Raw genomic sequence first — 27,730 nt, forward strand, 5'->3', positions numbered from 1 at the left:
CTCTGGTATCTCTGTTTCTGTCTTCTTGCCTCATCTTTTATCTCCTTCAAAAAATTGTAGTGTACTGGAAATTTGGCAATACACTAAGCACAGTCTCTTGTGTAGCAGCCCAGGCTTGATCTAGCCTAGCTTCTAGGTCCCCACCTTATGAACAGTATTCACATGGCCTGTCACATGCTTGTTGAAAGAACACATCTTTGAGGCCATGCACTCTTTATTCGATAACTGCTGTTGACGCAAGGCTGCGAAGGTTCCCACAGCTGCTTTACTGTTGCTCTGACCCACTTTCCTGACCCTGAGGAACAGGAGTAGATGTGGGGGTGGCCTTGCTCTCTGATTGGCAGAAGACGAAAGCTTTCATTACTCTGTGCTCAGAAATCCTGCTCAGAGTTTACCCTTTCTTGAACTGCTTTGCCGAACCCTGCTCAGAGTGTTTGGACCTTTAATGGAGAAGGCAGAAGGCCACCCCTCATGTGGAGCCCCTTCAAGAGTGCATTGATATTATAAATGTTCTCTCCTGGCACTGCCAGCACTGCCTTCCCTAGAGGCAGCTCTGGGTGAGGCAAATAGTAATGCACCACCAAATCCAGATCACCAGCCAGGCCCTCCTTGGAACGATGCTTCCTCTGGGCACAGTTCCAGGAGGCTCCTGCAACTTTGATGATGAAATTTCTTGCACTTAAGAGGCTGAGATCTTATTCACAGGTCATGTACTCAGCTTGAAGATAAGCTGCCAACGTTATCTGCCCACTATAGCCTGGGAATCAGTATTAACTGAAAGTGAATTTTTTGGAACAATAAACCACTCTGGGCAACCAGTTAATGAGAAATGGAGATTTGCAGTTATCAAGTTTTCACATGTTGACCGTTGTTTACCAATGAGCAGTTTTACAACATTTTATGAGCATTTATTTTTGTCTTTACCAAAACCCCTTAAACATTTCTAATTTATATGTGCCATAGGGCAGTTGCACAACTGTGTGAGTATATGTCTGTATATGCATGTATATAATTGTATCCTATCCATATTTTGACATTTCTTAAAAATTATTTGTATTTATGTCTGCTCTGCTGCTTTTTTAAATGTTCTTACTGATTTCAGAAGAAAGGAGATGGAGGGAGAGAGGGAGAAAAACATGAATGATGAGAGAGTCATTGATCGGCTGCCTCCTGCATGCTCCCTACTGGGGATTGAGCCTGCAACCAGAACATGTGCCCTGACCGGGAACTGAACTGTAAGCTCCTGGTTCATGGGTCAATGCTCAACTACTGAGCCACACCGGCCTGGCTTTATGAATTTTTTTAAAAATTTATCCTTGCTAGCCCTGGCCAGTGTGGATCAGTTGATTGGCTGTTGTCCCATGCACCAAAAGGTTGCAGCGCAATCCCCAGTAGGGGGCGTGCAGGAGGCAGCCAATTAATGTTTCTCACATCAAAGTTTCCCTCTCCCCTCTTCCTCTCTAAAATCAATTAAAAAAATATTTTTTTTAATGTATCCTTGTTTTTGTTTTTTGTGTTTTTTTTAAAATATATCTTTATTGATTTCAGAGAAAGGAAAGGAGAGGGAGAAAGAGTGATAGAAACATCAATGATGAGAGAGTCATTGATCGAGCCCGCAACCCGGGCATGTGCCCTGACCGGGAATTGAACCCCGATTGCTTGGCTCCCAGGTCAGTGCTCAACTGCTGAGCCACGCCCGGCCGGGCTAAATGTATCCTTGTTATAAGTGACTTGTTCATTCAGAGGCAAATTATTTTTAGAACTAATGTTTGGCCCGGCCGGGCGTGACTCAGCAGTTGAGCATCAACCTAGGATCCAAGAGATTGGGGTTCAATTCCCGGTCAGGGCACATGCCCGGGTTGCGGACTAGGCAGCCAATCAATGACTCTTTCATCATTGATGTTTCTATCTCTCTCCCCCTCCTTTCCTCTCTCTGAAATCAATAAAGATATGTTTTTAAAAAAAAACAAAAACTAATGTTTGTAATTACTGCTTTGCATATTGGTGACTTCTACACCTTGGATAAGCCTATCTTTATAACAGTCTTTATAAACCATTACAGAAAATGATAACAAGGAACAACCTAACCTCGTTGAGAGCATGAACTCTGAAGTGTGACAGCCTGGGTTCACGCCATACTTGTATAATCCTGGGCAAGTTAGGACACCTCTCTGTGCCTCAGTTCCCTTCTCTATAAAAAGTATGGATTAAAGTAACGTAGGTATAAGGCTTACAGCAATACCTGGGATATACTAAGTCCTCAAAAACATTAGTTATTAGTTGTAGTAGTAGGAGCACAAGATTTATTTTAACCTGAAAACTAAGTGGGCTTCAAAGTTTCTCTGAAATACTCTGCAAAATTTTGCATGTTTATGAGAAGAGTCTATGTTTATACTATTCAGAATGGTAGCCACTAGCCACATGTAGCTATTGACACTTAAATTAAAATGAAATAAAATTTCCTTAGTTATACCAGGGGTGGCTATTGTATTGGATGGTGCAAATACTGAACATTTTCATCACTGCATAGGTCCAGTGGCCTTCAAATTCCAAAGAAGCTGTGTGGTCCAAAAAATTTAGGAACCGAGCACCCAAGACAAATACTTCTCAGCTCCTTATTTCACATGCCAATGTTAAAATAGTACTTAAAAGCTAAATGTTCTTGTCGGAAGAAGCAACGGTAACAAAGTCGTCCATCTCTTTGTCCCTGTTGGAAGTTACGTATTTTAAAGAAGCCTTGTGGAAATCACACATTTTTTAAAATTATGAAAATGTAGCTAAATTAAGGTAAATGTAGGTAAATTAATTCACTGGCTGAAAATTTTTAAAAGCAAAGGAACCAGGCCTGACCAGTGTGATTCAGTGGTTAGAGCATCAGCCTGCACAGCAAACCCATCTGCTTTTGGATAGTTTACCTGAGGAAAAAAATCATAAAATTGTCCAAGTACTTAGTTAGGATTAGCAAATAGCATTAGGAATTTTTAAAGCTAAAACATTGCAAAATAGACAACAGTGTGAAAATGCACACAGTAAGTTGCAAGACTATGGAATGTAAATAAAAATGATCAATATTTTGGATATTGCCATAAAGTCTTCATTTTATCTGTTCTGTTTTTTTTTAAGCCTCAACCCAGGCTATTTTTTCCATTGCTTTTCAGAGAGAATGGAAGGGAGAGGGAGAGACATCAATGTGAGAGGCACACGTCGATTGGCTGGTTGCCTCCTACACAAGCCCAAAGTGGGGTTGGGGATCGAGCCTACAACTGAGGTTCGTGCCCTTGACTGGAATCAAACCTGGGACCCTTCAGTCCGCACGCCAACACTCTAACCTCTGAGCTAAACTGACTAGGGCCATTTTATCTGTTTTTGATCAATTCTTCTGGAACTTGCTACTCAATCCTAGGTCTGGGAAGACCTAGCCTGGAGGAAGACTGAGCCCAGCTAAGACAGGCCTGCTACCAGAAGGAGAGGAGCTGCCAGAAGCATAGAACACAGCCACCTTGTTGAGGACACCTGGTTCAGGACACCCACCCACATCTGCCGGGAATTGTTGCTGCTCACTAATGGGAAATGGAGCTGGGCAATCTTTTCTCCTCACTTGGCTAACCCAAGCCCTACTCCAGGATCCCTGTGCGGGCAGACCCAAACCCACTTTGTTGTCTTATACTCTGGGATATCAGCTGACTACCAAGCATCTGTCTGGGTAAAATCAATGAGGACTGATGCTAGGGGAGAGGTTCAGGAGGAGCTGAGAGTCATGAAACCCTTCTGGTGGAATTCAGCTCAAAGGGACGAACTTCATTAATCACTGAATCTGTCCCTTGCTGTTACTCATCTGGAATACTGGGAGTCTGGCAAAGGGCGCCTGATGAGGGGCATGGAACCTTTAAGCCCAAACTACCAGGTGATCAGCCCCAATAGGAGTGAGCTTTCAGGACTTCTGTCTTTATAGCTTATTTCCCTTATCCTCTGGTTATTTACCTACCCAGCCTGCTTCTGGTTGCCTCGGTTCCTGCCCCAGACCTTGCTCCCACCCCCCGCTTTGTGATGCCAGCCTATTCTCGTGCTACTCCAGGGACCATGTCAGTTTCTAGACCTCTGGGTAACAATGTGACCCAACCTAGCTAAACTCTGACACCCTACCTGGTGTAAGCCTGGGCTGTGGCATTCACACCCCCTTTGCCCTAGCTCCATGGAAAGGATTCCAATTCCTTATAGTATGTATTTTGCAGTCAAATTCTGTAGCAGTTCTTTCTGACCAGCATATTTCTATCTGACTTGCACAGTAAGTGGGTGAATTATTTGGGTAATCTGTTTTAATGAACTATTATTTAAAAGTATGTGTTAGACTGCTAACACATTATAAAATGGAGATGAATTCATTCTTGTACCTCTCCTCTGATGGGGTCTGGGCTGCTGACCACAGCTGACTCTGCCACTGCGGGATGCTCAGCCAGGACACTCTCTACCTCAAATGGTCCGATTCGGTAACTGGGAAGTAAAACATACAACAGGAATTTATAAAGGTGGGCAGCAGGTTCATTCCGGAACACTGGTGATCAGTTAATAAAGACATATGCACAGATGAAAAAATTACCCAGAGGATAATATGACATCATCCGATCTCGCAACAAACCAGAAATACCCATCTTCATCCACATAGCCTCTGTCCCCAGTGATATAGAAGTTGCCTCGTAGAGTTGAGGCTGTTTTTGTAGGGTTATCCTGTGAAACAAATAGCATTTTGTTATTGTGAATGTGACTTTTCTGTTCCTTTGAACTTTTAAATGTTCAGGAGAAAGAAGTCCGCTACCTTTGAGAAGCCCAAGAATGAAGAGGAGCCAGCATGTGAAATAAGGACGCAGTCCCAGCATTGAGCAGCCCAGTGTGAGGAAGGTAAACTAATTACAAAGAGTGGGCATGCTTCTACCCTGAGTTTCCTTAGAGAGATCACAAAATATATACTGCAGGAGCGCAAGCTCAGAGGAGCAGGCTAAGTCTTTTGCTAAGTGACTAACACCAAACACTATTAGGAAAGAGAATTGAACACTCAGAGTTAAAAGAAAGCATCTACACCTAATAATTCAAAGAAAAGACAGGATGTTTTTTCTGTGGCTTGTGGTGGTGGTTTTTTTGTATTTTGTCTGGTTTTACATGAAAACAGAATTGGTTCTGTAACTTTAGCAGGAAGAAAACTGATGTGTTGCTATATTATGTAAAATTCACCAACAAGTAGAACCTAGACCTTCGATTATGTCAACTTTGCTCTTATTTGTATACTGTGATTACAGTTGAAAATACATTTGTAAGGAGCTCAGAAGGCCTTCAGTGGAAGAAATATACTTAATGTTACTGCTGCCATTCTCTATCCGTCTCACCCCTCCCAAGAAGGGATTTCAGGAAGATGATTGGTGGTGTTGGATAGCAGAGAGGGCCAGTGTGTATTAAGAGACTATCTTCTTTCTGGGGCTGCCTCCCCGTGTCTTCGTGGGCCTGGAGCAGTGTTACAGCCCAGGGGAGCCCATGTGCCCTTCTCCAGCAAGCATTTGGGTGCTTTTTCAGTTCTCTGTCTGAGGACAGTGGGTCTCAAGAAAAGGTCAAGTACCTGGACAACCTGGATGAAATAAACAAATTCCTAGAAAAACTCAACCAGGAAGGGTCAGAAAACCTGAATAGGCTGATAACTACTGATGAAGTTGAAGCAGTAATCAAAAAACTCCCAGCACACAAATGCCCTGGGCTGGACGACTTCACAAGGGAGTTTTACCAAACATTCAAAGAATTAACACCTATCCTCAAATTTTTCCAACAAATCCAAGAGGAAAGAATACTTCCAAGTTCTTTTTACAAGGCCAGCATTAGCCTAATTCCAAAACCAGATAAAGACACTACAAAGATAGAGAACTACAAGCCAATATCCCTGATGAACACAGATGCTAAAATCCTCAACAAAATATTAGCAAATCAGATCCAGCAATACATTAAAAAGATCATACACTATGACCAAGTGGGATTTATTCCAGGGATGCAAGGCTGGCACAATATTCACAAATCAATAAATGTGATACATCACATAAACAAATTGAAAGACAAAAACCACATGATCATATCAATAGATGCAGAAAAAGATCCAACAAAATCCAGCACCCAGTTTTTATAAAAACTCTTGAGCAGAGCAGGAATAAAGGGATCATACCTAAACATAATAAAGGCCATATATGACAAACCTACAGCCAACATCATACTCAGTGGGCAAAAATTAAAGCCATGTCCCCTAAGAACATGAACAAAACAGATGTCCACTTTCACCACTCTTATTCAACATAGTACTGGAAGTCCTAGCCACAGCAATCAGACAAGAAGAAAACATAAAAGGCATCCAAGTTGGAAAAGAGGAAGTAAAACTGTAATTCACAGATAATATGGTACTGTACATAGAAGACCCTAAAGACCCCACCAAAAAACTACTAGATTTAATAAAGGAATTCGACAACGTAGCAGATAACACCCTGAAATCCCTGCCATTTTTATATACCAGTAGTGAGCTCACAGGAAACTAAAAAGGCAATCCCATTTACCATTGCAACAAAAAAATTGAGATACTTAGGAATAAGCCTAACCAAAGAGGTAAAAGACCTGCAAAAAACTACAGGACATTGAAAAAGGAGAGAGAGGAAGATATAAACAAGTGGAAGAATATACCGTGTTCATGGATTGGTAGAATTAACATTATTAAAATGTCCATACTACCTAACGTAATCTATAAATTCAATGCAATCCCTATTAAAATACCAATAACATACTTCACAGATCTAGAACAAACACTTCAAAAATTTATATGGAACCAATAAAGACCCTGAACGGCCACAGCAATCTTGAGAACGAAGAACAAAGTTGGAGGGATGACAATACCCAATATCAAGTTATACTACAAAGCCACTGTAATCAAAACAGCCTAGTACTGGCACAAGAACAGACATATAGATCAATGGAACAGAACAGAGAACCCAGAAATCGAACCAAACCTTTACACTCAATATTTGACAAAAGAGGCAAAAGCATACAGTGGAATAAAGACAGTCTCTTCAACAAATGGTGTTGGGAAAACTGGACAGGTACATGCAAAAAAACGAAGCTAGACCACCAACTTACACCATACACAAGAATAAACTCAAAATGGATAAAAGACTTAAGAAATGTAAGCTGTGAAGCCATAAAAATCCTAGAAGAAACCATAGGAAGCAAAATCTCAGATGTCTCTCGTAGCAATATGTTTGCCAGTACATCTCCTAGTGCAAGGGAAACAAAGGAGAAAATAAACAAATGGGACTACATAAAAATAAAAAGCTTTTGCAGAGCAAAAGAAACCATCAACAAAAGGAAAAGGGAGCCCACTGTATGGGAGAGCATATTCACCAATGATACATCTGATAAAGAGTTAATATCCAAAATATATAAGGAACTCCTACAACTTAACAAAAAGAAGACAATCCAATTAAAAAATGGGCAAAGGACCTAAATAAACACCTCTCCAAAGAGGACATTCAGATGGCCAAGAGACATGAAAAAATGCTCAGTCACTAATCATCAGAGATGTAAATTGAAACCACAATAAGATATCACCTCGAACCTGTCAGAATGGCTGCCATCAACAAATCAGCAAACAACAGGTGCTGGAGCGGGTGTGGAGAAAGGGGAACCCTAGTGCACTGCTGGTGGGAATGCAGACGGGTGCAGCCACTGTGGAAAACAGGATGGAGTTTCCTCAAAAAATTAAATATGGAACTTCCATTTGACCCAGTGATCCCACTTCTGGGAATATATCCTAAGAAACCCCAAACGCCAATTAGAACTTACGCACCCCTATGTTTGTAGCAGCATAGTTTACATTAAGATCTGGAAACAATCCAAGTGCCCATCAGCAGATGAGTGGGTAAAAAGCTGTGGGACATTCACACCATGGAATACTATGCAGCTGTAAAAGAGAAGGATCTCTTACCCTTTGGGACAGCATGGAGGGACCTGGAGAGTATTATGCTAAGTGAAATAAGCCAGGCAAAGACAAGTATCACATGATCTCACTCATGTGGAATCTAAGGAACAAAATAAACTGAGGAACAAAATAAACCATGGAGCAGTCGGACAAATTTTAGAGGGAAGGTAGGGGTGGCGAGTGGGCGGGGGGGGGGGGAGTAATCAGGAACTTAGATGCATATATACATATCCTATGGACACAGACAGTAGTGTGGATAAGACCGGGGGGGGGGGGGGATGCCGGGTGGAGGGGATCAACAGGGGGAGGAGAGGGGGAACATTTGTAATATTTTCAACAATACTAAAAATTAAAATAGAAGGCCAAGTACCTATCCTAGGTATGTTTTGTGACAAGTATAGATAATTACCAAGGACTTTTGAGAAACAAGTAGAAAATAAGAGGTTATTTAATAAGTCTCTTACTACATAATGAGTGAAAAGGCCAAATGGTCGTTTGGGTAGAACTTGAAGGCCAATGTCTCCTTCTTGTCCAGGAGGTAGAACATTGCCATTTGCATCTAAAATCTAGGAAAAAACAGAACAATTTATTGAAGGGAATTTTTACTTAATGCCACCTCTTAAATCTTTGCTTTGCTTGTTTTGTTTTGATTTTTTGCCATTTAAGAATGCAGACTTTAAACAAATTTTAAGAATACTTTAATTCCTAATAGAAATGTACTTAGTTAAATTCTTATTGCAAAATATATAAAATGAAGGTTAGCAACATGTGAAAAAAGAATAAAAGTTTTCTTTAATTCTACCATCCAATAATAATCATATTTTGGAAATATTTTTGAAGATTATTTAGACCTAGGAAAAAATAGGATCATTTTATAATGTACTGTTTTGCAACCTGCTTTTATCATTTAGCAATATATCTTGATTGTCTTTTCCTCTAAAACAGACATTCATTACTGGTTTTCAAACTTTGTGGAACAAACAAAACCTGACTTCAGCAGCCCAACGTAAGAAAACAGTTGAAGCGGTGGAGGGTAAGCCCTTTAAAGCCTCGCTCTCCGACCCTTTCCCCAAACCTCACGGTTCCCTAAGAGGAGCAAGCATTTATTGAGCACTTATTCCAAGTAATAAATCCTAACACTTTACGAACTGCACGTCTTATTTCCTTTAGTCCTTACAATAATCCTCTTTGGTTAGAACTATTGTTATGCTCATTTTACTCATGGGGAAACTGAGGTGCAGAGAGTTTAAGTAACAGTGCAGGATTGAGCAGGAATTCATCCCTGAGCAGTCAGAGTCCAGAGCCCATGCTTTTCGCCATTACACTCCCCTGTGGAATCTCTCCAGGGAGTGCAGCCCAAGTTTTCTTTTTCAGTCCTCACCCGAGGATATGTTTGAGAGAGAGAGAGAAGCACTGATGTAAGAAACATCGATCGGTTGCCTCCCATATGCTCCCCGACTGGGGATCAAACCCGCAACCTAGGTGTGTGCCCTGACCAGGAACTGAACCCGTGACCTCTTAGTGTACGGGAGGGTGGGCCACCAAACTGAGCCACCCGGCCAGGGCCAGTTGAAATTTTAAAAATCCAAATTAGCATTTCCAGGGTTGATTGCTTACCTTATGTACCGGATTTTGCTCTAAATAACTTTAGCTGTTCCTAAGTATGAAAACTCGACTCTGCTTTGATGTTCACCCGCCGAGAACCATTAGGCCTGAGATGTGGCTGGTGTGGAAAATAAAGACCTATTACTTATCTGGCTCTTTCCAGAAGGAAGAGGGCTATGTCCTCAATGAGAAATTGAAAGGCAAAGGAATTCCAAATATAAAACCTTACTGTTAAGTTCTTGTAAATTAAAAAAATATGAATTCCCACCCAGTCATCTAAAGAAATATTTGGCTCCGGGTATCAAGGAATATTGATAGAAAGGAGACATTTTAGGAGTTGCAAATACTTATCACAGACTAATGGACAGGGAAAAGACAAAATGTTCTGTCGCTGGAGAGAATCACATTCCTTATTGTTCAAGGGGTCCAGAAATGTTAAACATGAAAATTACAAGCTTTGGGCTTTGAAGTTACGTGAACTTGATATTCCTCTGGTTGGAGCACATCCCCAGAGGCTGGAGTGTCATCGCAGCTGCTTTTAGCTAGGTGAGAGCTCACCCAAAGACACTCCCCTACCAAAGAGCAGTCAGACCTGAACCACTAGGCAATCCTATCTTTAGACAAGGTTCCCACAGCAAAGTTAAGGTGAAGGAAAGGACCCAGCATCTGGTTTATATAAAGAGTGGTATCAGCAATCAATATCATCTAAACTTTCTCCAACTTACCTGATCTAAGAACTATCTGGATGCTTGTTTCATACAGATTTCAGGGGCCTGCCCTAAATGCATCTCTAGGGAAGGGGCCAGAAAATTAGTATTTTTAACAAGTGCCCATGTGATTCCTATGATGGAATAAGCTTGGGAAGCATTGATCTCGTCTACAACCTTCAGTTAAGTTTGGTTCTGAGCTCTCTATAAATTCATCCATTTTGCGTTTTTGTTGCTCTTGCTTTCTTTTATTTATCAGTGTAAGTTCCTTTGGCTATACCTAACTTTGGCTGGGTTGCTATAAGAACAGTTCCAACCCTGTACGAGAGTGCTGATGAGATAATAGGATGTCACTTAGGGCTAAGGGGTGGAAATGGCAGTGCTTACAGAGCCAGAGGTGGCCAGACAGGCCTGAGGGAAGAGAGGAAGAATGCTGCACCCATTGTAAACTTCAGCCTCTCTTGGCCCACTGGACCCTCTTAGGAGTCTTGACCTCCCTCACCAGAAGGGGCAGTGTGGTGTTGGGGTTAAGAGTAGAGACTCTGGCCCTGGCGGATTTGGCTCAGTGGTTAGCGCATCGGCCCTTGGACTGAGGGATCCCAGGTTTGATTCCAGCAGAGGGCACTTACCTCGATTGCAGTCTCGATCCCTGGCACCGGTCAGGGCATGTGCCCGAAACAACCAATTGATGTGTCTCTCACATCGGTATTTCTCTCTCCCCCCCACCCCACCCCGAAAAGCAATGGAAAACATCCTTGGGCGAATATTAAAAAAAAAAAAAAAAAGAGTAGACTTTGGAACTAGATCACTTGGGAATGAATCCCAGCACTAGCAGCTACTGTGTGACCTTGGGTACATTCCTTAACTTCTCTGGGCCTCGCTGCAAAATGGTTCTAATATTACTATGTCTCTCATAGGTTCCTTCTGGAAATTAAATGGGTTAATTTTATAAAATGCTTAGAACTACTAAATGGAGTGCTCGCTTCAGCAGCACATATACTAAAATTGGAACAACAAAAAAATGGAGACCAACAAACTAATATTTCTAGTCCATTTCCATTTTTCCATGGAAATTAAGATATCATGAAAGTAACATGAAATTATCGCCCAAACTAGGAGTGTAAGGGAAGGTAGAAGTGGGGGAGTGGAAAAGGTACCCAGTTGTTAAAGATTCCCCTGGAAGTGTATGTACCGACCTTAACATCAAAAGCAGGAGAAGGCTTTCCCATTGAGCCAGGCTTAATTTTCATTCCCTTAAAATTTCCACAGATTAGCACCTAGTTAAGAAGAAGAAAATAAAATAACGTGACAAGTAACATAAAATGTATTCGTTCATCCACCATATTTATTGAGAACTTAGTATGAACTAGGTTCAAAATAAAACAAATTCTCTGCTCTCATGAAGTATAGAGACACTAAACAAATTATATATAATAAAGTTATAACACTTCATAAATTTATAATTGCTAAAATATCCATATTATGAAAACATTTGTACTCATATGAGCATGATACGCTGTTCCTATTTAATTTAATAAATTTGTCAGTTTTAATTTTAATTTTATTTTTGGTATTTTCATTGTTGACCAGGCACTACATTCTTATGGTTTATTAAGTTGAAGCACTGTAAAAAAGATACACTTGGAAAATGTTCTTTCAGCTTTTCCCTCACCTGCTCCATCTTACCCCTCCTCTTTTCTACATAATTACCACTTTTGTTATTATTTTTTTCATTTTCTCCAGGATTTCTTATTCCTATTTCTACAAGCTCTTTAGGTAACCCTTGTTAGGGTATGCTTGTCAAGGCGTTGTCCAGCAAACTCCTACTGTTTTAAGTAATTAGAAACTCAGGATTTTCTATTTTTGAGGCAGCCCTGACTAAGTTCCCTATTACATAAGGGGAAATCTCTCTGTAGCTCTAGTATTTTTTTCTTTTAAAAAATATTTTAATGCCTTTACCTTGGTGAGTTATACAGCAGTTTTTCTCAATGAATGGCTATTTCCATTCCAGGATGTAATGCTAGGCTGTTTAAACAACAACTGTGTCTGTTTCAGAGCTTTTTTGCAACTAGCTTCCCTCAAGCTTTATAAAAACTGCTCTGACCACTCCATTCCCTTCTTGGCCCTCAAACGATCATAGGGATATCAGGAACACTGGTTTCTATTCATCGGACAAAGTGGGACCCAGCCCTGTCTATCCAGTGAGGTCCCTGTACCGTTTCGGTCTGTCCGTATCCTTCATAGATGTCCAGCCCTGTCCTCCTCTTCCACTGCTCAGTCACGTCAGGGCCGATGGGCTCCCCAGCACTCACACAGTGCTTTAAGCTTCTGAACTTACAGCTTCTCAGAAAACAGATCACAGATTAAATTTAGGAGGAAAAATGGAAGGAAATGGAAATTAAGATGATTTCTAATGAAATGTCAACATTAAGTGTGTTTCAGTTCTTAACTCCCCTCTCCAATACAAAAATAAGCCATTCTAACATTATAAAGTGACTCCCCAAACACCAGTTTTCCTTTTTCTTTTCTCCCTTTTATTTGGGGGGGGTGGGGAGCATGATTTACTGCAAAAAAAAATCCTTAGGGAAGGTACCACACATGTTGATCATATTTAATATTTTAAATCAGGATTAGAAGTTTACTACTGATCTGAATTGGACTATAATGTATTTATACAATGGAATAGTATACAGCTGTAAAAAAGAACACGGAAGTTCCTGGGTGGTGCTGTCCAATAGGGCTTTCTGTTACCATGGAAATTTCTCTAATCTGTGCTATCCACTATAGTATCCTCAAGCCCTGCGTGGCTACTGAGCACTTGAACTATGACTAGTGCAACTGAATTTTATTTTATTTTTTTAAATATATCTTTATTGATTTCAGAGAGAAGGGAGAGAGAGAGACAGAAACATCAATGATGAGTCAGTCATTGATCGGCTGCCTCCTACACGCCTCCCACTGGGGATCGAGCCTGCAACCCAGATATGTGCCCTGACTGGGAATCGAACCGCGATCTTCTGGATCCTAGGTCGATGCTCAACTGCTGAGCCACGCCCAGCCGGGCTGAATTTTATTTTTAAGTATAATTGACATGTAACATTAAATTAGTTTCAGGTGTACAACATTTGTATATATTGTGAAATGATCACCACAATAAGTTAACAACCATCATCCTACATAGTTACAAAATTATTTTTGCTTGTGATGAGAACTTTTTAAGATTTACTCTCTTAGCAACTTCAAACATGCACTACAGTATAATTAACTATAATATGTAACTGAATTTTTTATTTTACTAAAATTTAAATTTAAATATGTGTGGCTAGTCATCACCACTCTGGACAGCACAGTTCCAGAATGTATTGTTAGGGGGGAAAATGTGCAGAACTGTGTGCACATTATGTTTCCATTTATATGTATAAAAGAGAGGGGGAGAGAACATATGCCCATTGGCTTGTGTACACATAGATTTCAGGGAGGAGAAATGAGACTGAGGACAAGGTTTGGAGGAAGACTTTTAATATATATTCTTATATACCTCTTGAATTTTATGTCATGTGAACTTCTCCTACTCAAACTTAAGTAAAATCAATTAAAAATATTTACCAGTTCACCCTTTCAAATGGAATCAGTGACACCCATCATGTTTCCTGTTTGCTGGGATAGGGTTCCAAATAGGGGTGACTTCTTCCCTTTCTCGGGTCGGGGAACACTCACCATCCACTGGGCTCTCAGGGCTACGCACATGGCTGATCCTGCCCCGGACGCAGTAATTATTATTACAGAATGGAAGCAAGAGAAGAGATTGCTAAATCCCATACCTACCAGTCTGGAACTGTGTTTTTAGGCAGAAAGATCTTTTCTTTTAGAGCTTCCTTTTTGTCTCCCCTGCCCCCATTACGTGCCTGTTTACCAGCCTTTCTTACCTGGTCATATCATTCTGTACAAGCATTCGGTATACAGTTGGCACTGAACAGAAGACGGTGATGGGAAACTTGGAGAGAGTCTGCAATGTACAAGAAGCACTCTTGGTCTTTCTACAACTTTAATAAGTGCCTAAGTGTCTGTGGGAGGCACGGCACAGCTTAAACTTTGTTTATTCTAACATAAATGCACTTGCACCTTTCCTTAGTTTATCTTTTCAGGCTTTTTTACTTCCCAGATGTGAAATATCTTAAATCATGTTGTATTCTGATTTCTACAAGCGACTCTATGGGACAGTCCTGTCAGTGGCCCTGCTAATGCATCTCTAAATGCTGACCTCTTGTGCTCTGCCTTACCTGCAAGATGCAAGTTGGCTCAAATTGCGGCAAACGGTGTGCAAATACGCATGCTCCCTGGATCCATGGCGAAAACACGCTGCTCCATGCAGACTTTGCCCAGCCTGTGTCAGAGGTATTCCACATCACATCCGAAGGCGTCAAGTCCAGCCAGAACCTGGGAAGACAAAGAATAGCCCTGATCTATTTGGGGCAACAAATCCAAAAGACCAATAAAGGAATCATCACCTTAGCACGTGTTGACACCTCCAGCTGCAGTTCTATGAACATACCTTCCGTTTACAGATAATCCTAAACCAAAACTGCTGTGGGTGTGTGCAGTCATTTTAGGAGATCCTGTCGTCCCGCTGGTGAAGTAAATGGTCATGATCTCATCGTGTTTTGTCGCCACACAGGTATGGTTGTCAGTGGCCTGCCTAGGAAGGAAGAACTGCAGTGATTCTGCAGGTTAAACACTGCAGCACAGACTCAGCACAGAACAGGACTTAAGGACCCATCTACTCGGGGCTCACTCTCCCACTGGTCAGGCCCCCAGTGATTTAGGTTGAATTCAGAAGTAAATGCCATCTCCCTCTCCATCTTTTTAGGTGCTTTGCAGAATTGGCTTAACTGCCATCGATAGCCTGTTTGTAACGGCCCATTTCATAGCCTTTTACTGTGTGATAAAAAACAGTGACAGCATTTTCGAAACTCAAGAGTTTTCTCATACCTGAAGCAGAATGAGGGTTCTATGGTGGTGTAAGCATGGATTTGTGAAGAACTGCCCCTCCACCGTGGATGCTTTAAAATGTGATTAAAAAAAAAAATTAATGTCTTAAGAGAAGTCTCGGGTAATGGTATAAAGCTGAGGTCTGCAAACTACAGCCCACAGGCCAAATCTGGCCCACCTCCTGTTTTTGTAAATAAAGATTTATTGGAGCACAGCCATGCCCACTCATTTATATATTGCCTATGACTGCTTTCATTCTACAACAGCAGAGGTGAGTAGCTGGGACAGAGACTGACTGCGTGGCCTGCAAAACCTAAAATATTTACTATCCACTCCTGTTATAGGAAGCGTTTGCTGACCTCTGAAAGGATTGTTTTTCTCTTTCCCATGAGTCTACATAGTTCTGAATACAGTAAACCCTAACACTTAAGGGGATCTAAGCACCCATCCAGGGATGGAAGGACCCCAGTTAAAGAGAAAGAAAACATTTAGTTCTGAAGGAGAAGCGGGCTGTATGTAAGTCGTATGTTAGGGTGGCTGAGGGTAGGTCCGCTCTGCACATCCAGTGTCTAAGAAGCACACAGATTTTCTTAGGCCAGGAATGAATGAGTCAGAAACATCCAGGCCATGACAGATATAGAAAAGCTGTTTTCAAAGCCTAGCAGAGCTGGACCAAGTGTTTAGTCTATGATTCCATAATTATCTTCCTCAAAAATAGGTAGTACCTATAGCTGTGTACCTGTCACTTCTATCACATGGCTTCTTTTGAAACCTAAGGCAGAGTTATCATACCAATCTCTCACTACTAGAGGCAGTAAGCAGCACAGACAGGAGTGTAGGCGCAAGCCAGACTGCCTGGGTGGGAACTAGCTCTGCCAGATCCTAGCATTTGACCTTGTTCATCTGTATAATCCCAGTGCCTACACCCTTGCTTACTGTGAGATTAAATGAGTTAATGTATCTCAAATGCTTGGAATAGTTTCTGACACACAACCAGAGCCAGAGAAATGGCAGCAATTATAACATTATTTTTATTGGAACAGTACTTGGCCTTTGGTGAGAACTCAATCCCTGCTAGCTATTTTAGAGAAGGGGAGTAAGTCCACAGTTGCAAGCATGCTCCCAAACCCTGAGTACAGCATGCTCACTCTAGAGAGGGAATCTATTGTCAGCCTGAAGCTGAGAGTAAACCAGCACATGACAAGAGCTCTAAGTGACCCCTGAAGGCATCCCAGCAGGGCTTGGACATCAGAATAATTTAGTTTTAAGTGTTGTTCATTATTGCTTCATTAAGTGTTGTTCTTATAACCTGACAGAAGTGTTGATGTCACAGGGAGTTATATACTGTAATCCGTTTTCCTGGGAGCCACTCCCAGCTCTGTGGTTGATGCTGACACACCTCCTAAATCCGAGGTAGGAATGAAGGACATACTGCCCCAGGTGCTCGGAGCCCTATTTAAAGATGGCCTTGGCTGAAGACAGCTGCCTTGTCCAAGGTCAGGACTCCTTCTAGAGACAGCCCCCGCCCATTGCTGATCAGTCTGCGCATGTCAAGGCCAGGGCCTCTTACTTTAGCTGGGGAGAGCTTTGAGGGGCTATCTAAACTCCAGAGGTCTCAGTGGGTCAGCTGAGGGCTTTTTTGGGGGTACATGGCAGATAAATTTCTTCTTTTGCCCAATCCCACATCTTTCACCTTCCTTCACAGGTGTTGATCCCAAGATAACTCCTTGATAAACTTCTTAATACAACTAATTTCTGTCTTGGGGTCTGCTCCCTGGAAATCCCAAGCTATGAGAAACACCCAAGCTCCTTCCTGCCTCAGAGTGTTGACTGTCAGCACAGCGATAATCACCAACTGTTCCCTTTGCCGATCACATCACTCGTGGGTTGAGTGAGTATCTTTTCAATGTTTCCCTTCTTTTGGGGAAGCTGTTCTACAACAATTATGACTACTCACTTCATCATCTCCTTGAGATCCCCCCACCCCTCTCTGGGGTTCTGAGACACAATTAGCTTGGAGTGCAGGTTTTCACATTTAGATGCCACAGCGTCCACTGCTGGGGCCACAACTTCGTTGGTAATAATGCACTTGGCTTTTGAAGACTGCAGTCTGTAGAGGATGTCTTTCTGGGTCAGCTGAGTGGTTCCTGGAATTAAAACTGTACCTAAAGGAGCAGAAGAGAAACAATGTTTGGAAAGAAGGATTTTCTTCATCCTGTTAGTCAGGGTTGTGGAGATAGCCCCGTATATTCTGTATTTCTCAGAATGGCTTCATCAATTTCCCAGGCAAGGTATCTGTCTTCCTTTCATTATTCTGCTTTTGCCTTTCATGGGATCTCAAATCTATGACCCTTTTGACCTAAAATGAAAGGATGTTAAATGCTGGATGATTATCTTCTATCTGAAGACAATTCATACCATTCAGTTTGAAGAGGGTTTTGATTGAAAAGTATATCATTACCCAGCATTTATTGAGTACTTGAGCGCCAGGTGCTATTCCAAGTGGTTTTGCATGTTTTAACTCACTTAATACCCACCAAAAAACCCAAACACAAAAGCTGTGAATAACTTGCCCAGCATCACCAAAGTAGAAGGTAGCCGTGCAGGGACTGAACCCTGCAGCCTGACCCCAGAGCTAGCTGTGCACTTGACCACTTCATCCCGCGTCTCTTAAAATGTACATGATTGTCTTATGGTTTCTTTCCAAAGGGAAAGATTGACACATGCACCCTTTTCTGTGCTGCTACTGCCACCTGCTGTAAATTGCACTGGAAGGTGAAGTGCAAAGGCTGAGAGTATATCCTGGAGCCAGGTACTCAAATAGGTTGGCCTTGGACAAGCCACTTCATCTCCATGAGTCCCAAGTTCTGCTTTTCTGTTAAATATCTTCTCTTTTTAAACAAGACAATGTAGCAATGTTTATGAGGTTTAACTCCAAGGTTATTTCTTTAGATGTTTCACCTAGGGATAAGCAACTACGTCACACTGCCCATGATTTAAAGGCACTATCAACAAGTCAGCACTTCATGAAGAAGCACATTATTTAAACACATCACCCTTAGATAATTAATTTCAGCCAACATAATTCATATCACATCTTTTTTTTTTCTTTTTTTTTAAAGTTTTAGACATGAGTTTGGGGTGCCCATGTACCCATGGTACAGTGGAACTTTCCAGCAAATATAAGGTCTGTCTCCAGCTTAAAAGGGAGGAAACATTGGAGATATGATTTGGGGCCTTAGATAATACACAGCATTGAAGGTTTAGAGTCTCTACATATCATATCTTTAAAAGAACCTATTAACAGTGATCAATCTTACCTATTAAAAATACTTCCTGTCTAATCATTCTGGGAAGCATTACATAGTTTCTTGCCAGGGAGCAAATTGTTACTTTAATAAAAAATAATCTTTCAGCCTGGCCTGTGTGGCTCAGTGGTTCAGCATCGACCCAGGAACCAAGAGGGCACCGGTTTGATTCCTGGTCAGGGCACATGCCTGGGTTTTGGCTCTCTCTCTCCCCCTTCATCTCTCTGAAATCAATTAAAAAATATACACATACATACATAAAAAAGTAAAATAAATAAATAGAAAGAAAGAAAAGTGGACTATGGAACTCTAACATATAATTTAAATGTACATGAGATTAGAGCATATAATTCTGCAAATGCAAGTAATGATTATAATAAATTAGTAATGGCTACTTAATATGATTTATCATGACAATAGAGATAATTAAAAAAATATTTTGAGGAGCATTTACTATGACAGTCATTGGAGGTCAGAGATGAATATATTATAGGCATTGCCTTTTGGGAGCCTACATAGTCCTATGAGAATGACAGATTTATGAGCAAATAGTATACCCAGACAATATAGTACAGGTTAAACAGAAATACATGTTTTTTGGGTGAGCTTAAAAAAGAAAGCACCTGTAGAGCCAGTGCACCTGATGGCCAGCTTCAGACCACACCAAAATACAATCCTACCACATCCATGGGTGGCACACTCAAGGGGCAGACTCAGAGAGCACCAAAGTCCCACTGAAGCAAGCCATGCTCCATAGTGGTATCTCCTGCAGAGCTGCTCTCCCGCTGTAGTCACAGCTGGTCCTCACAACCAGCTGGCCTGGGAGTCAATCCCTCCCAGTGCCGCCAACAGCAATCAAAGCTCAACTACAACAGACAGTGCACATCAGAGTGCCCAGCTCAGGTAAATGGGAAGGCTGAGCCACTGGTCCCTACAGGACACCTACTACACAAGGCCACTCTACCAATTCCAGAAGACATAACAGTTCTGCCTAATATGTAGAAACAAGCAAAAGGAGGCAGCCAAAATGAGGAGACAAAGAAACATGTCACAAATGAAAGAACAGAAGAAATCTCCAGAAAAAGAACGAAATGAAATGGAAGCAAACTACCAGACACAGAGTTCAAAACAATGGTTACAAGGATGCTCAAGAAAGTTAGTGAGAACTTCAAGAAACTTAGTAAGAACATCAAGAAACTTAGTGAGAACATCAACATAAAAAAGGTACGGTCAGAAATGAAGGCTACACTAACTTAAATGAAGAATAATTTACAGGGAATCAACAGTAGAGCAGAGGACACCAAGAATCAAATCAGCAATAGGGAATATAAGGAAGCAAACAACACCCAATCAGAACAGCAATAAGAAAAAAAGAATCCAAAAATATGAAGATAGTTTAAGGAGCCTCTGGGACAACTTCAAGAGGCCCAACTTTCATATTATTGGGGTGATAGAAGGAGAAGAGAGGGAGCAAGAAATTGAAACCCTACTTGAAAAAATAGTGACGAAAACTTCCCCTACCTACTGAAAGAAATAGACTCACAAGTCCAGGAAGCACAGAGAGTCCCAAACAAGAGGAACCCAAAGAGGCCCACACCAAGACACATCATCATTAAAATGCCAAAGGTTAAAGACAAAGAGAGAATCTTAAAAGCAGCAAGAGAAAAGCAGTTAGTTACCTACCAGGGAGCACCCATAAGACTGTCAGCCGATTTCTCAACAGAAACCTTGCAGGCCAGAAGGGAGTGGCAAGAAATATTCAAAGTGATGAAAAGCAAGAACCTACAGCCAAGATTGCTCTACCCAGCAAAGCTATCATTTAGAACTGAAGGTCAAATAAAGAGCTTCTCAGACAAGGAAAAGCTAAAGGAGTTCATCCCCCTCCAAACCAGTACTACATGAAATGTTGAAGGGTCTTCTTTAGAAGAAGAAGAAGAGGGATAAAAAAAAATGAACAATAAAATGCCAACAAATACATATCTATCAACAATTGAATCTAAAAATCAAGATAAATGAACAAGGAGTCTAATGAACAAAATAAACTGATGAGTAAAATAGAACCAGAGGTATGGAAAAGACTGATGAATCTCAGAGGGAAGAGGGGTTTGGGGGGGGGGTGCATGGGAAGAAATTAACCAAAGAACTTATATGCATAAATGCATTACCCACGGACACTAGGGTGGTGAAGGCCTGGGGCGGGGTGGGATCCGGGTGGAGGGGGGCAATGTGGGGGAAAAGGGGGGGACATCTGTAATACTCTCAACAATAGAGATTAAAAAAAAGAAGAAGAAAGCACCTGGAGTGGGGCATCAGGGTGGGATTGCTTGAGGAGGTGACATTAGAGCCAAGACTTGAAAGTCTACAAATAGTTATCCAAAGAAAACAGTGTGCATAAAAGCCAGGAGATGGGAAAGGTCACAAACCTCCCAGGAAAATATTTGACACCTAGTATAAGGGTGAGAAATGAGAACAATAAAGGGAAGATGGCTAGAGCCTTCCATGATATACGTGAAGTTCAGATTTTATCTGGGAGGCACTAGGGAGTAATTAAATAATGTCAAGCAGCCAATGTTGGGATAAAATGTGTTTTCTAAAAAGAACACTGACTATGGAGATGAATTGGATTGAGGGAGGATATGGGCACATACAAGACAGAATTAGGGAGACTTTGGGGGAAATCCATTCAGGAGATGGTAAGCATGTGAAGTAAAGCAATGGCAGTAAAACAGGAAAAGACGGACTCTGCAGGGCATGTAGGAAGTCAAATTTACAAGGTGCAGGAACTGACTGGGAGGAGTTGCAGATGCCTGGCTTAGACTCCAGAACAATGGCAATAATCATGAGAGGAATAAAGCTGTGCCACAGGAGCTGGGGTGGGTTGTCTGTTTGTGGGTGCACTGAGTTTTACATGACCATGCTGTTCCTATAGGAGGAGGAAAGCAGTAGGTATGAGGGTATTTAATTGTTTTTTGGGGGTGGGTTTTTTTGGCATTTTGATCAGAATTTAATTGCATTTATTGAACAATAAAGACAGAATTGGCATATAAACAATATTAACATTCCATTAACATAGCATATTTTCTATTTATTTAAGTGTTTTAAAATGTCTTTCAAAATAATATTTTAAAAATTTTCCAGATTTAATGCATATCTTTAGATATATTCCTGGGTACTTATAATTCTGTTGTAATCATACATGTTTTTTATAATTTTTAAAAATTTATCTTTATTGTTGAAAGTATTACAAATGTCCCTTTTTCTTCCCCATTGACCCCCTTCATGCTGCCCCCCCCTCCCCAGGCCTTCACCACACTATTGTCTGTGTCCATGACTTATGCATATATGCACGTATGTTCTTAGGTTAATCTCTCCCCACCCCTGACTTCCCTCCAAGATTCATCAGTCTGTTCCATGCTTCTGTCTCTGGATCTATCTTGTCCATCAGTTTATTTTGTTCATTAGATTCCACATATAAGTGACATCATGTGATACCTGTCTTTCTCTGACTGGCTTATTTCGCTCAGCATAATACTCTCCAGGTCCCTCCATGCTGTCTCAAAGGGTAAGAGATCCACAGCTTTTTTATCCACTCATTTACTGATGGGCACTTGGATTGTTTCCAGATGTTAACTATTGTAAATTGTGCTGCTATGAACATAGTGGTGCATATATTCATTCTGATTGGTGTTTCGGGATTCTTAGGATATATTCCTAGATGTGGGATCACTGGGTCAAATGGCAGTTTCATTTTTAATTTTTTGAGGAACCTCCACACTGTTTTCAACAGTGGCTGCACCAGTCTGCAATCCCACCATCAGTGCACTAGGGGTCCCTTTTCTCCACATCCTCACCAGCACTTGTCATTTGTTTATTTGTTGATGATAGCCATTCTGACAAGTGTGAGGTAACCACTGTCATTTTAATTTGTATCTTTCAGATGATTAGTGACTTTGAGCATTTTTTCATATGTCTCTTGGCCATTTGTATGTCCACTTTGGAGAAGTGTCTATTCAGATCCTTTACCCATTTCTAAATTGGATAGTTTGTCTTCCTTTTTTAAAGTTGTATAATTTGTTTATATATTTTGGAAATTAACCCCTTATCAGATGTATCATTGGTAAATATGTTCTCTCATACAGTGGGTTCCCTTTCCATTTTGATGCTGGTTTCTTTTGTTGTGCAGAAGCCTTTTAATTGATGTAGTCCCATTTGTTTATTTTCTCCTTTGTTTCCCTTACCCTAGAAGATGTATGGCCAACATATTGCTATAAGAGATGTCTGAGATTTTGCTGCCTCTGGTTTCTACTAGGATTTTTATAGTTTTACAACTTACACTTAAGTCTTTTATCCATTTTGAGTTTATTCTTGTGTTTGGTGTAAGTTGATGGTCTAGTTTTTCTTTTTTTTTATGTACTTGTTCAATTTTTCCAGCACCATTTATTGAAGAAACTGTCATTACTCCATTGAATGCTCTGGCCTCCTTTGTCAAATATTAATTGAGCGTAATGGCTTAGGATGATTTCTGGGTTCTCTGTTCTGTTTCATTGAGCTATATGTCTGTTCTTGTGCCAGTACCAGGCTGGGTTTGTTTTCGTTTTTGTTTTTAAATATCTTTATTGATTTCAGAGTGAGGAAGGGAGAGGGAGACAGAGAGACAGAGACATCAATGATGAGTGAGTCATTGATTGGCTGCGTCCTGCATGCCCCTTGCTGTGGATTGAGCCAGCAACCCGGGCATGTGCCCTGACCGGGAATTGAACCTCGATCTCCTGGATCACAGGTCGATGCTCAACTGCTGAGCCATGCCTGGCCAGGCTACCAGGCTGTTTTGATTACAGTGGCTTTGTAGTATAACTTGATATCTGGTAGTGTGATCCCTCCAACTTTGTTATTCTTTCTCCAGATTGCTGTGGCTATTCTCGGCCTTTTTTGGTTCCACATAAATTTTTGGAGTAATTGTTCTAGATCTGTGAAGTATACTGTTAGTATTTTAATAGGACTGCATTGAATCTATAGATTACTTTGGGCAGTATAAACATTTTAATGATATTAACTCTACCAGTCCATGAACATGGTATGCTCTTCCACTTGTTTATATCTTCCTGTATCTCTTTTTCCAATGTCCTGAAGTTTTCTGAGTACAGGTCTTTTACCTCCTTGCTTAAGTTTATTCCTAAATATCTTAATTTTTTTGTTGCAATGGAAAGTGGGATTTTTTTTTTTTTTTTTTTAGTTTCTCCTTCTAGGAGTTCATTATTGGTGTATAAAAATGCCATTTTTTTCTGGGTGTTAATTTTGAATCCTGCTACATTGCCAAATTCACTTATTAAGTCTAGTAGTTTTTTGGTGGAATCTTTAGGGTTTTCTACGTACAATATCATGTCATCTGCGAATAATGACAGTTTTACTTCCTCCTTCTTTCTAATTTGGATGGCTTATATTTTTTCCTTCTTGTCTGCTCGCTGTGGCTAGAACTTCCAGTGCTATGTTGAATAAGAGTGGTGAAAGTGGACAACCCTGTCTTGTTCTTCTTTTTAAGGGAAATGGTTTTAGTGTTTGCCCATTGAGTATGATGTTGGCTGTAAGTTTGTCATATATGGCCTTTATTATGTTGTGGTATGATCCCTCTATTCCCACTTTGAATTTTTACCAAGAATGGATGTAGAGGCTATTTAACTGTTTGTTGGCATTCACTTAATAAAGCTATAGCATTTTGAAAAACCCACCTACTAGTTTAGGTAAAAAGATATGGCCAATTTCCAACATATTTCTAAGGTTCTAGCAAATAATACTATATTGAGTACAGTAACTCAAATCATTTACCCAAATAAATGTCTCATGATGACTTAGATGTTTTGGAAAATCCCCCATCCAACCTACTTTAAATATGATCAGTTTTCGAACATTACTCACCTGTTCGCAGACAGGCTACATTTGCAAGCCACCACTCTGGGATCCTGGGCAGAATCACAATGACCCGATCTCCCCTTTGCAGGGCACAGGCTTCTGTAAGTATACTGGCAAATTTCCTGGACAAAGATCCCAGTTCCTCAAAACTCCATCTCACTTCTTCTCCATTTCCACTTACCCACCAGAAGGCTGGATTGGAAGGTTTCTTTCCAGCCTGAGGAAAGACAATCCAGTAATAGATTTAAAGTCTGTTATCAAACTAATGGAATATTTTCTCTGAAGAAAATTTACAGGTCATTCGTTAGACTATACATGGAGTTTTGGAAATAATTCTGGAGTTCTTATTTCTAGATGCTGGAAGCCATGTCATTTCTTCCAGCATCTGCCATTTCTTCTTTAGCCCAATCCCTTTATACTTATCCCCTTAGTACTGTATCTATGCCTCATGTCCTTGGAGTCACTTTTCACTCTACTCCTTTTTGTTTTGTTTTTGTTGATTTTTTTAATCCTCAACCAAGGATATTTCTTCTATTGCTTTTCAGAGAGAGTAGAAAGGAGAGAGAGAAACATCGATGTGAAAGAGACACATTGATTGGTTGCCTCCCGCACTCACCCTGATCAGGGGTGGGGATCGAGCCTGCAACCAAGGTAGGTGCCCTTGGCCAGAACTGAACCCGGGACCCTTGTCTGCGGACCTATGCTCTAACCACTTAACCAACCAAACCAGCCAGGGCCCTTTTTGTTGTTGTTGTTGTTGTTTTAAAAAAACTAACCTATAATCATACATTTTTGTAACTCTGGCTTTTTCAACCACAGAACCATTAACATATTGAGCCAGATAATCCTTTTCTGTTGGGGACTGTCCAGTGCATTTTGGATATTTAGCAACATCCCTGGCATCTATCATTAGCACACACTCTCCCTCAAGTCGTGGCAACAAAACGGTCTCCAGACATTGCCAAATGTTCCCTGGGGGCAAAATCACTCCCAGTTAGGAACTATAGACCGGCCCTTGCTACATACCTTTTCCATATGGGTCCATTGGTCCAGGACGTCCTTAGCAAAGTTGAAATACTCTGGAATCTCCAGTTTGAAGTCCTTTTTCATGGACTCATAGTTGGAAAAATTTTGAGGGGTCACTGTTCTATAATCTTTATGCAACACTCTCATAGAACCAGGAACTGCTAGGCGCTGAAAACACTTGGAACGAAGTAATATCTCCATGGTGACAAGAGACAGCATCAGTTTTGTTGGATGTTTTAGCACCTGAGGTTTCCTATGAAAACTGACACACATAGAAGACAAGCAAAATGACATATGTTTGTTTCTGTCCTGAAGGTAGCCATACCCCAAAGCAGCAAAGTTTCCTTCTCCCCCCTCCCTCCTTCTCCATCATCATCATCATCATCATCACACCATTTTCTGAGCACTCACTAAGTTCCAAACACTGTGCTCAGCGTTTTACTTACACATAATTTATCATTAAATCATCAAAGTAATCCTGTGAGGTAGATACTATTATCATCTCTGTTTACAGACAGAGAGAATGACTAGTAAGAAGCTGCTTAGTCAGCTCTGGAGGCCATAATAAAACACCATAGACTGAGGGCTTAAACAACAGACATTTCTTTCCCACAGTTCCGGAGGCCAGAAAGTCCAAGATCAGGTGCAGACCCACTTGGTTCCCTGTTTCTGGTTTGCTGATGGCTGCCTTCTCAGTGTCTTCACATGGTAGAGAAAGAGAGAGCTCTGGTCTCTTCCTCTTCTTATAAGGATACTAATCCCATCATGAGGGTCTCACCCTTGTGACCTCATCTAACCCTAATCACAGCCCAAAGGTTCCCCCTCCAAATACCATCATGTTGGGAGGACACAAACATTCAGTCTGTAACAGGAGCATTGGTTGGATTTGAACCAAGAACCGTCTGGTTCCAGCCCATTCTCTATGTTTGTATTTCTAAAGGAAAGATCTGGGTCACCAGTTACTCTCAGTGAAAGCAAGGGCTAAGCCTTCTCACCTAATCTCTTTGACCTGGATATTTCAAAGTACAGTGGTACATCGGTTTTCTAATGTAATCTGTTCTGGAAGACTGTTCAAGGTCTGAAACATTAGAAAACCAAGGGATCAACAGCCAACAGCTAGGCCTCAGGATCTTGCACTCAGCGGAAGCCACGTGGCGTGTTTGACTTCTGAGGCGTGTTCGAAAACCAAAGCATTTACTTTACGGGTTTACGGCGTTTGTAAACTGAAATGTTCGTCAATGGAGATGTTCGAAAACTGAGGTACCACTGTAGTGCAGAAATGTCAAGGAGAGTTTTCACTGTGGGGAATTCACAGATGAAGAAACCGAGAGTGGACCAGTACCAATTAGGAACAAAAGCACCATCAGAGATCCTCTAGTTTACAGCTATTGTTCCCATGCTCCCATTAGGAGCCCACGCTGCTTTCGAGTCCAGGCTTGGAGCTGCACGTGCCAGAGATGTAATGATAGGGCTTCAACCTGTGGGACTTCTGTAGGGGAGGATCCTCCAGGTCACCCAGCCTCCCTGCTTCTGTGGGAAATCATTTCATCACGTTATCATTTACTTGGCTGAGATCTCATAAATGAGGCTGTTAAAAACACAGTTCTAGGGACGTTAGGGTTCACTTCTTTATACTTTCTATAATCTTCCAAATTCCCTACAATGAAACACTACTCTCACAATGATTGAATCATTTTTAACTGCAGTTCTAGCTGTGTGGTGTGTAAGGCAGTGTGGATACATGGAAGCATTTCTGTAGTGACAAACTGCCAAACAATAATTAATAGCAGATGCCAGCCACAAGTTTCACCCTAGGTGGACCTGGCCTTCGGGCACGGTGTTGCTGCACTCAGCACATCGGGGGGCCCGGGTGTTTCTCCTGCCCCTCCCACCCATTTGTGTAAGGACCTTATGAGTCAGTGAGCTTGAGCCTTCTAAGATCATCTGGTTTCAGTCTCCTCATTTCCCACCTGCAAAGACAGTGGGGCCCCAGAGAGTGGAAGCAACTTGCTTCCATGTGTCATAGCAGAGAACTAGAACTTCATCATTGGATTGCCATTTGAATGTCCTCTTTATTACAGTTCAATAAGATTTTAATCGAGCAGTGATTTTCAACTCTGCTTATATATTTGAATCACCAGGAAAGCTTTTTTTAAAATACTGATACCTAGGTCTTGGACCAATGAAATCTGAAT

At 41.1% G+C, this 27,730-nt stretch overlaps 1 protein-coding gene and 1 long non-coding RNA gene across 5 annotated transcripts in view; one reads left to right on the top strand and one right to left on the bottom strand.

Moving 5' to 3' along the window:
• The window catches only part of ACSM3 (acyl-CoA synthetase medium chain family member 3), a 44,963-nt gene that overhangs the window by 1,763 nt on the left and 15,470 nt on the right, over positions 1 to 27,730 (bottom strand). For 3 of the 4 annotated variants that reach the window (XM_081131526.1, XM_081131528.1, XM_081131527.1), the window contains 11 exons: positions 25,536 to 25,797; positions 24,516 to 24,726; positions 17,252 to 17,459; positions 14,858 to 15,001; positions 14,586 to 14,742; positions 14,232 to 14,311; positions 12,522 to 12,645; positions 11,502 to 11,582; positions 8,458 to 8,559; positions 4,598 to 4,725; positions 4,392 to 4,491 (listed from right to left, as the gene is read on the bottom strand). In XM_081131526.1, the coding sequence (XP_080987652.1) occupies positions 4,392 to 4,491; positions 4,598 to 4,725; positions 8,458 to 8,559; positions 11,502 to 11,582; positions 12,522 to 12,645; positions 14,232 to 14,311; positions 14,586 to 14,742; positions 14,858 to 15,001; positions 17,252 to 17,459; positions 24,516 to 24,726; positions 25,536 to 25,754 (1,554 nt within the window). In that variant the 5' untranslated portion in view covers positions 25,755 to 25,797. The remainder of the gene's footprint in view (positions 1 to 4,391; positions 4,492 to 4,597; positions 4,726 to 8,457; positions 8,560 to 11,501; positions 11,583 to 12,521; positions 12,646 to 14,231; positions 14,312 to 14,585; positions 14,743 to 14,857; positions 15,002 to 17,251; positions 17,460 to 24,515; positions 24,727 to 25,535; positions 25,798 to 27,730) is intronic. The other variant, XM_081131529.1, reaches the window with a different exon arrangement.
• Positions 3,239 to 15,507, top strand: LOC308554350. Its single transcript, XR_013998401.1, has 3 exons — positions 3,239 to 4,896; positions 8,939 to 9,026; positions 14,511 to 15,507. It is a non-coding gene; the product is annotated as an uncharacterized lncRNA (long non-coding RNA).

This window comes from Miniopterus schreibersii, assembly GCF_964146895.1.
Source record: "Miniopterus schreibersii genome assembly, chromosome: 3".
Lineage (NCBI taxonomy): Eukaryota > Metazoa > Chordata > Mammalia > Chiroptera > Miniopteridae > Miniopterus > Miniopterus schreibersii.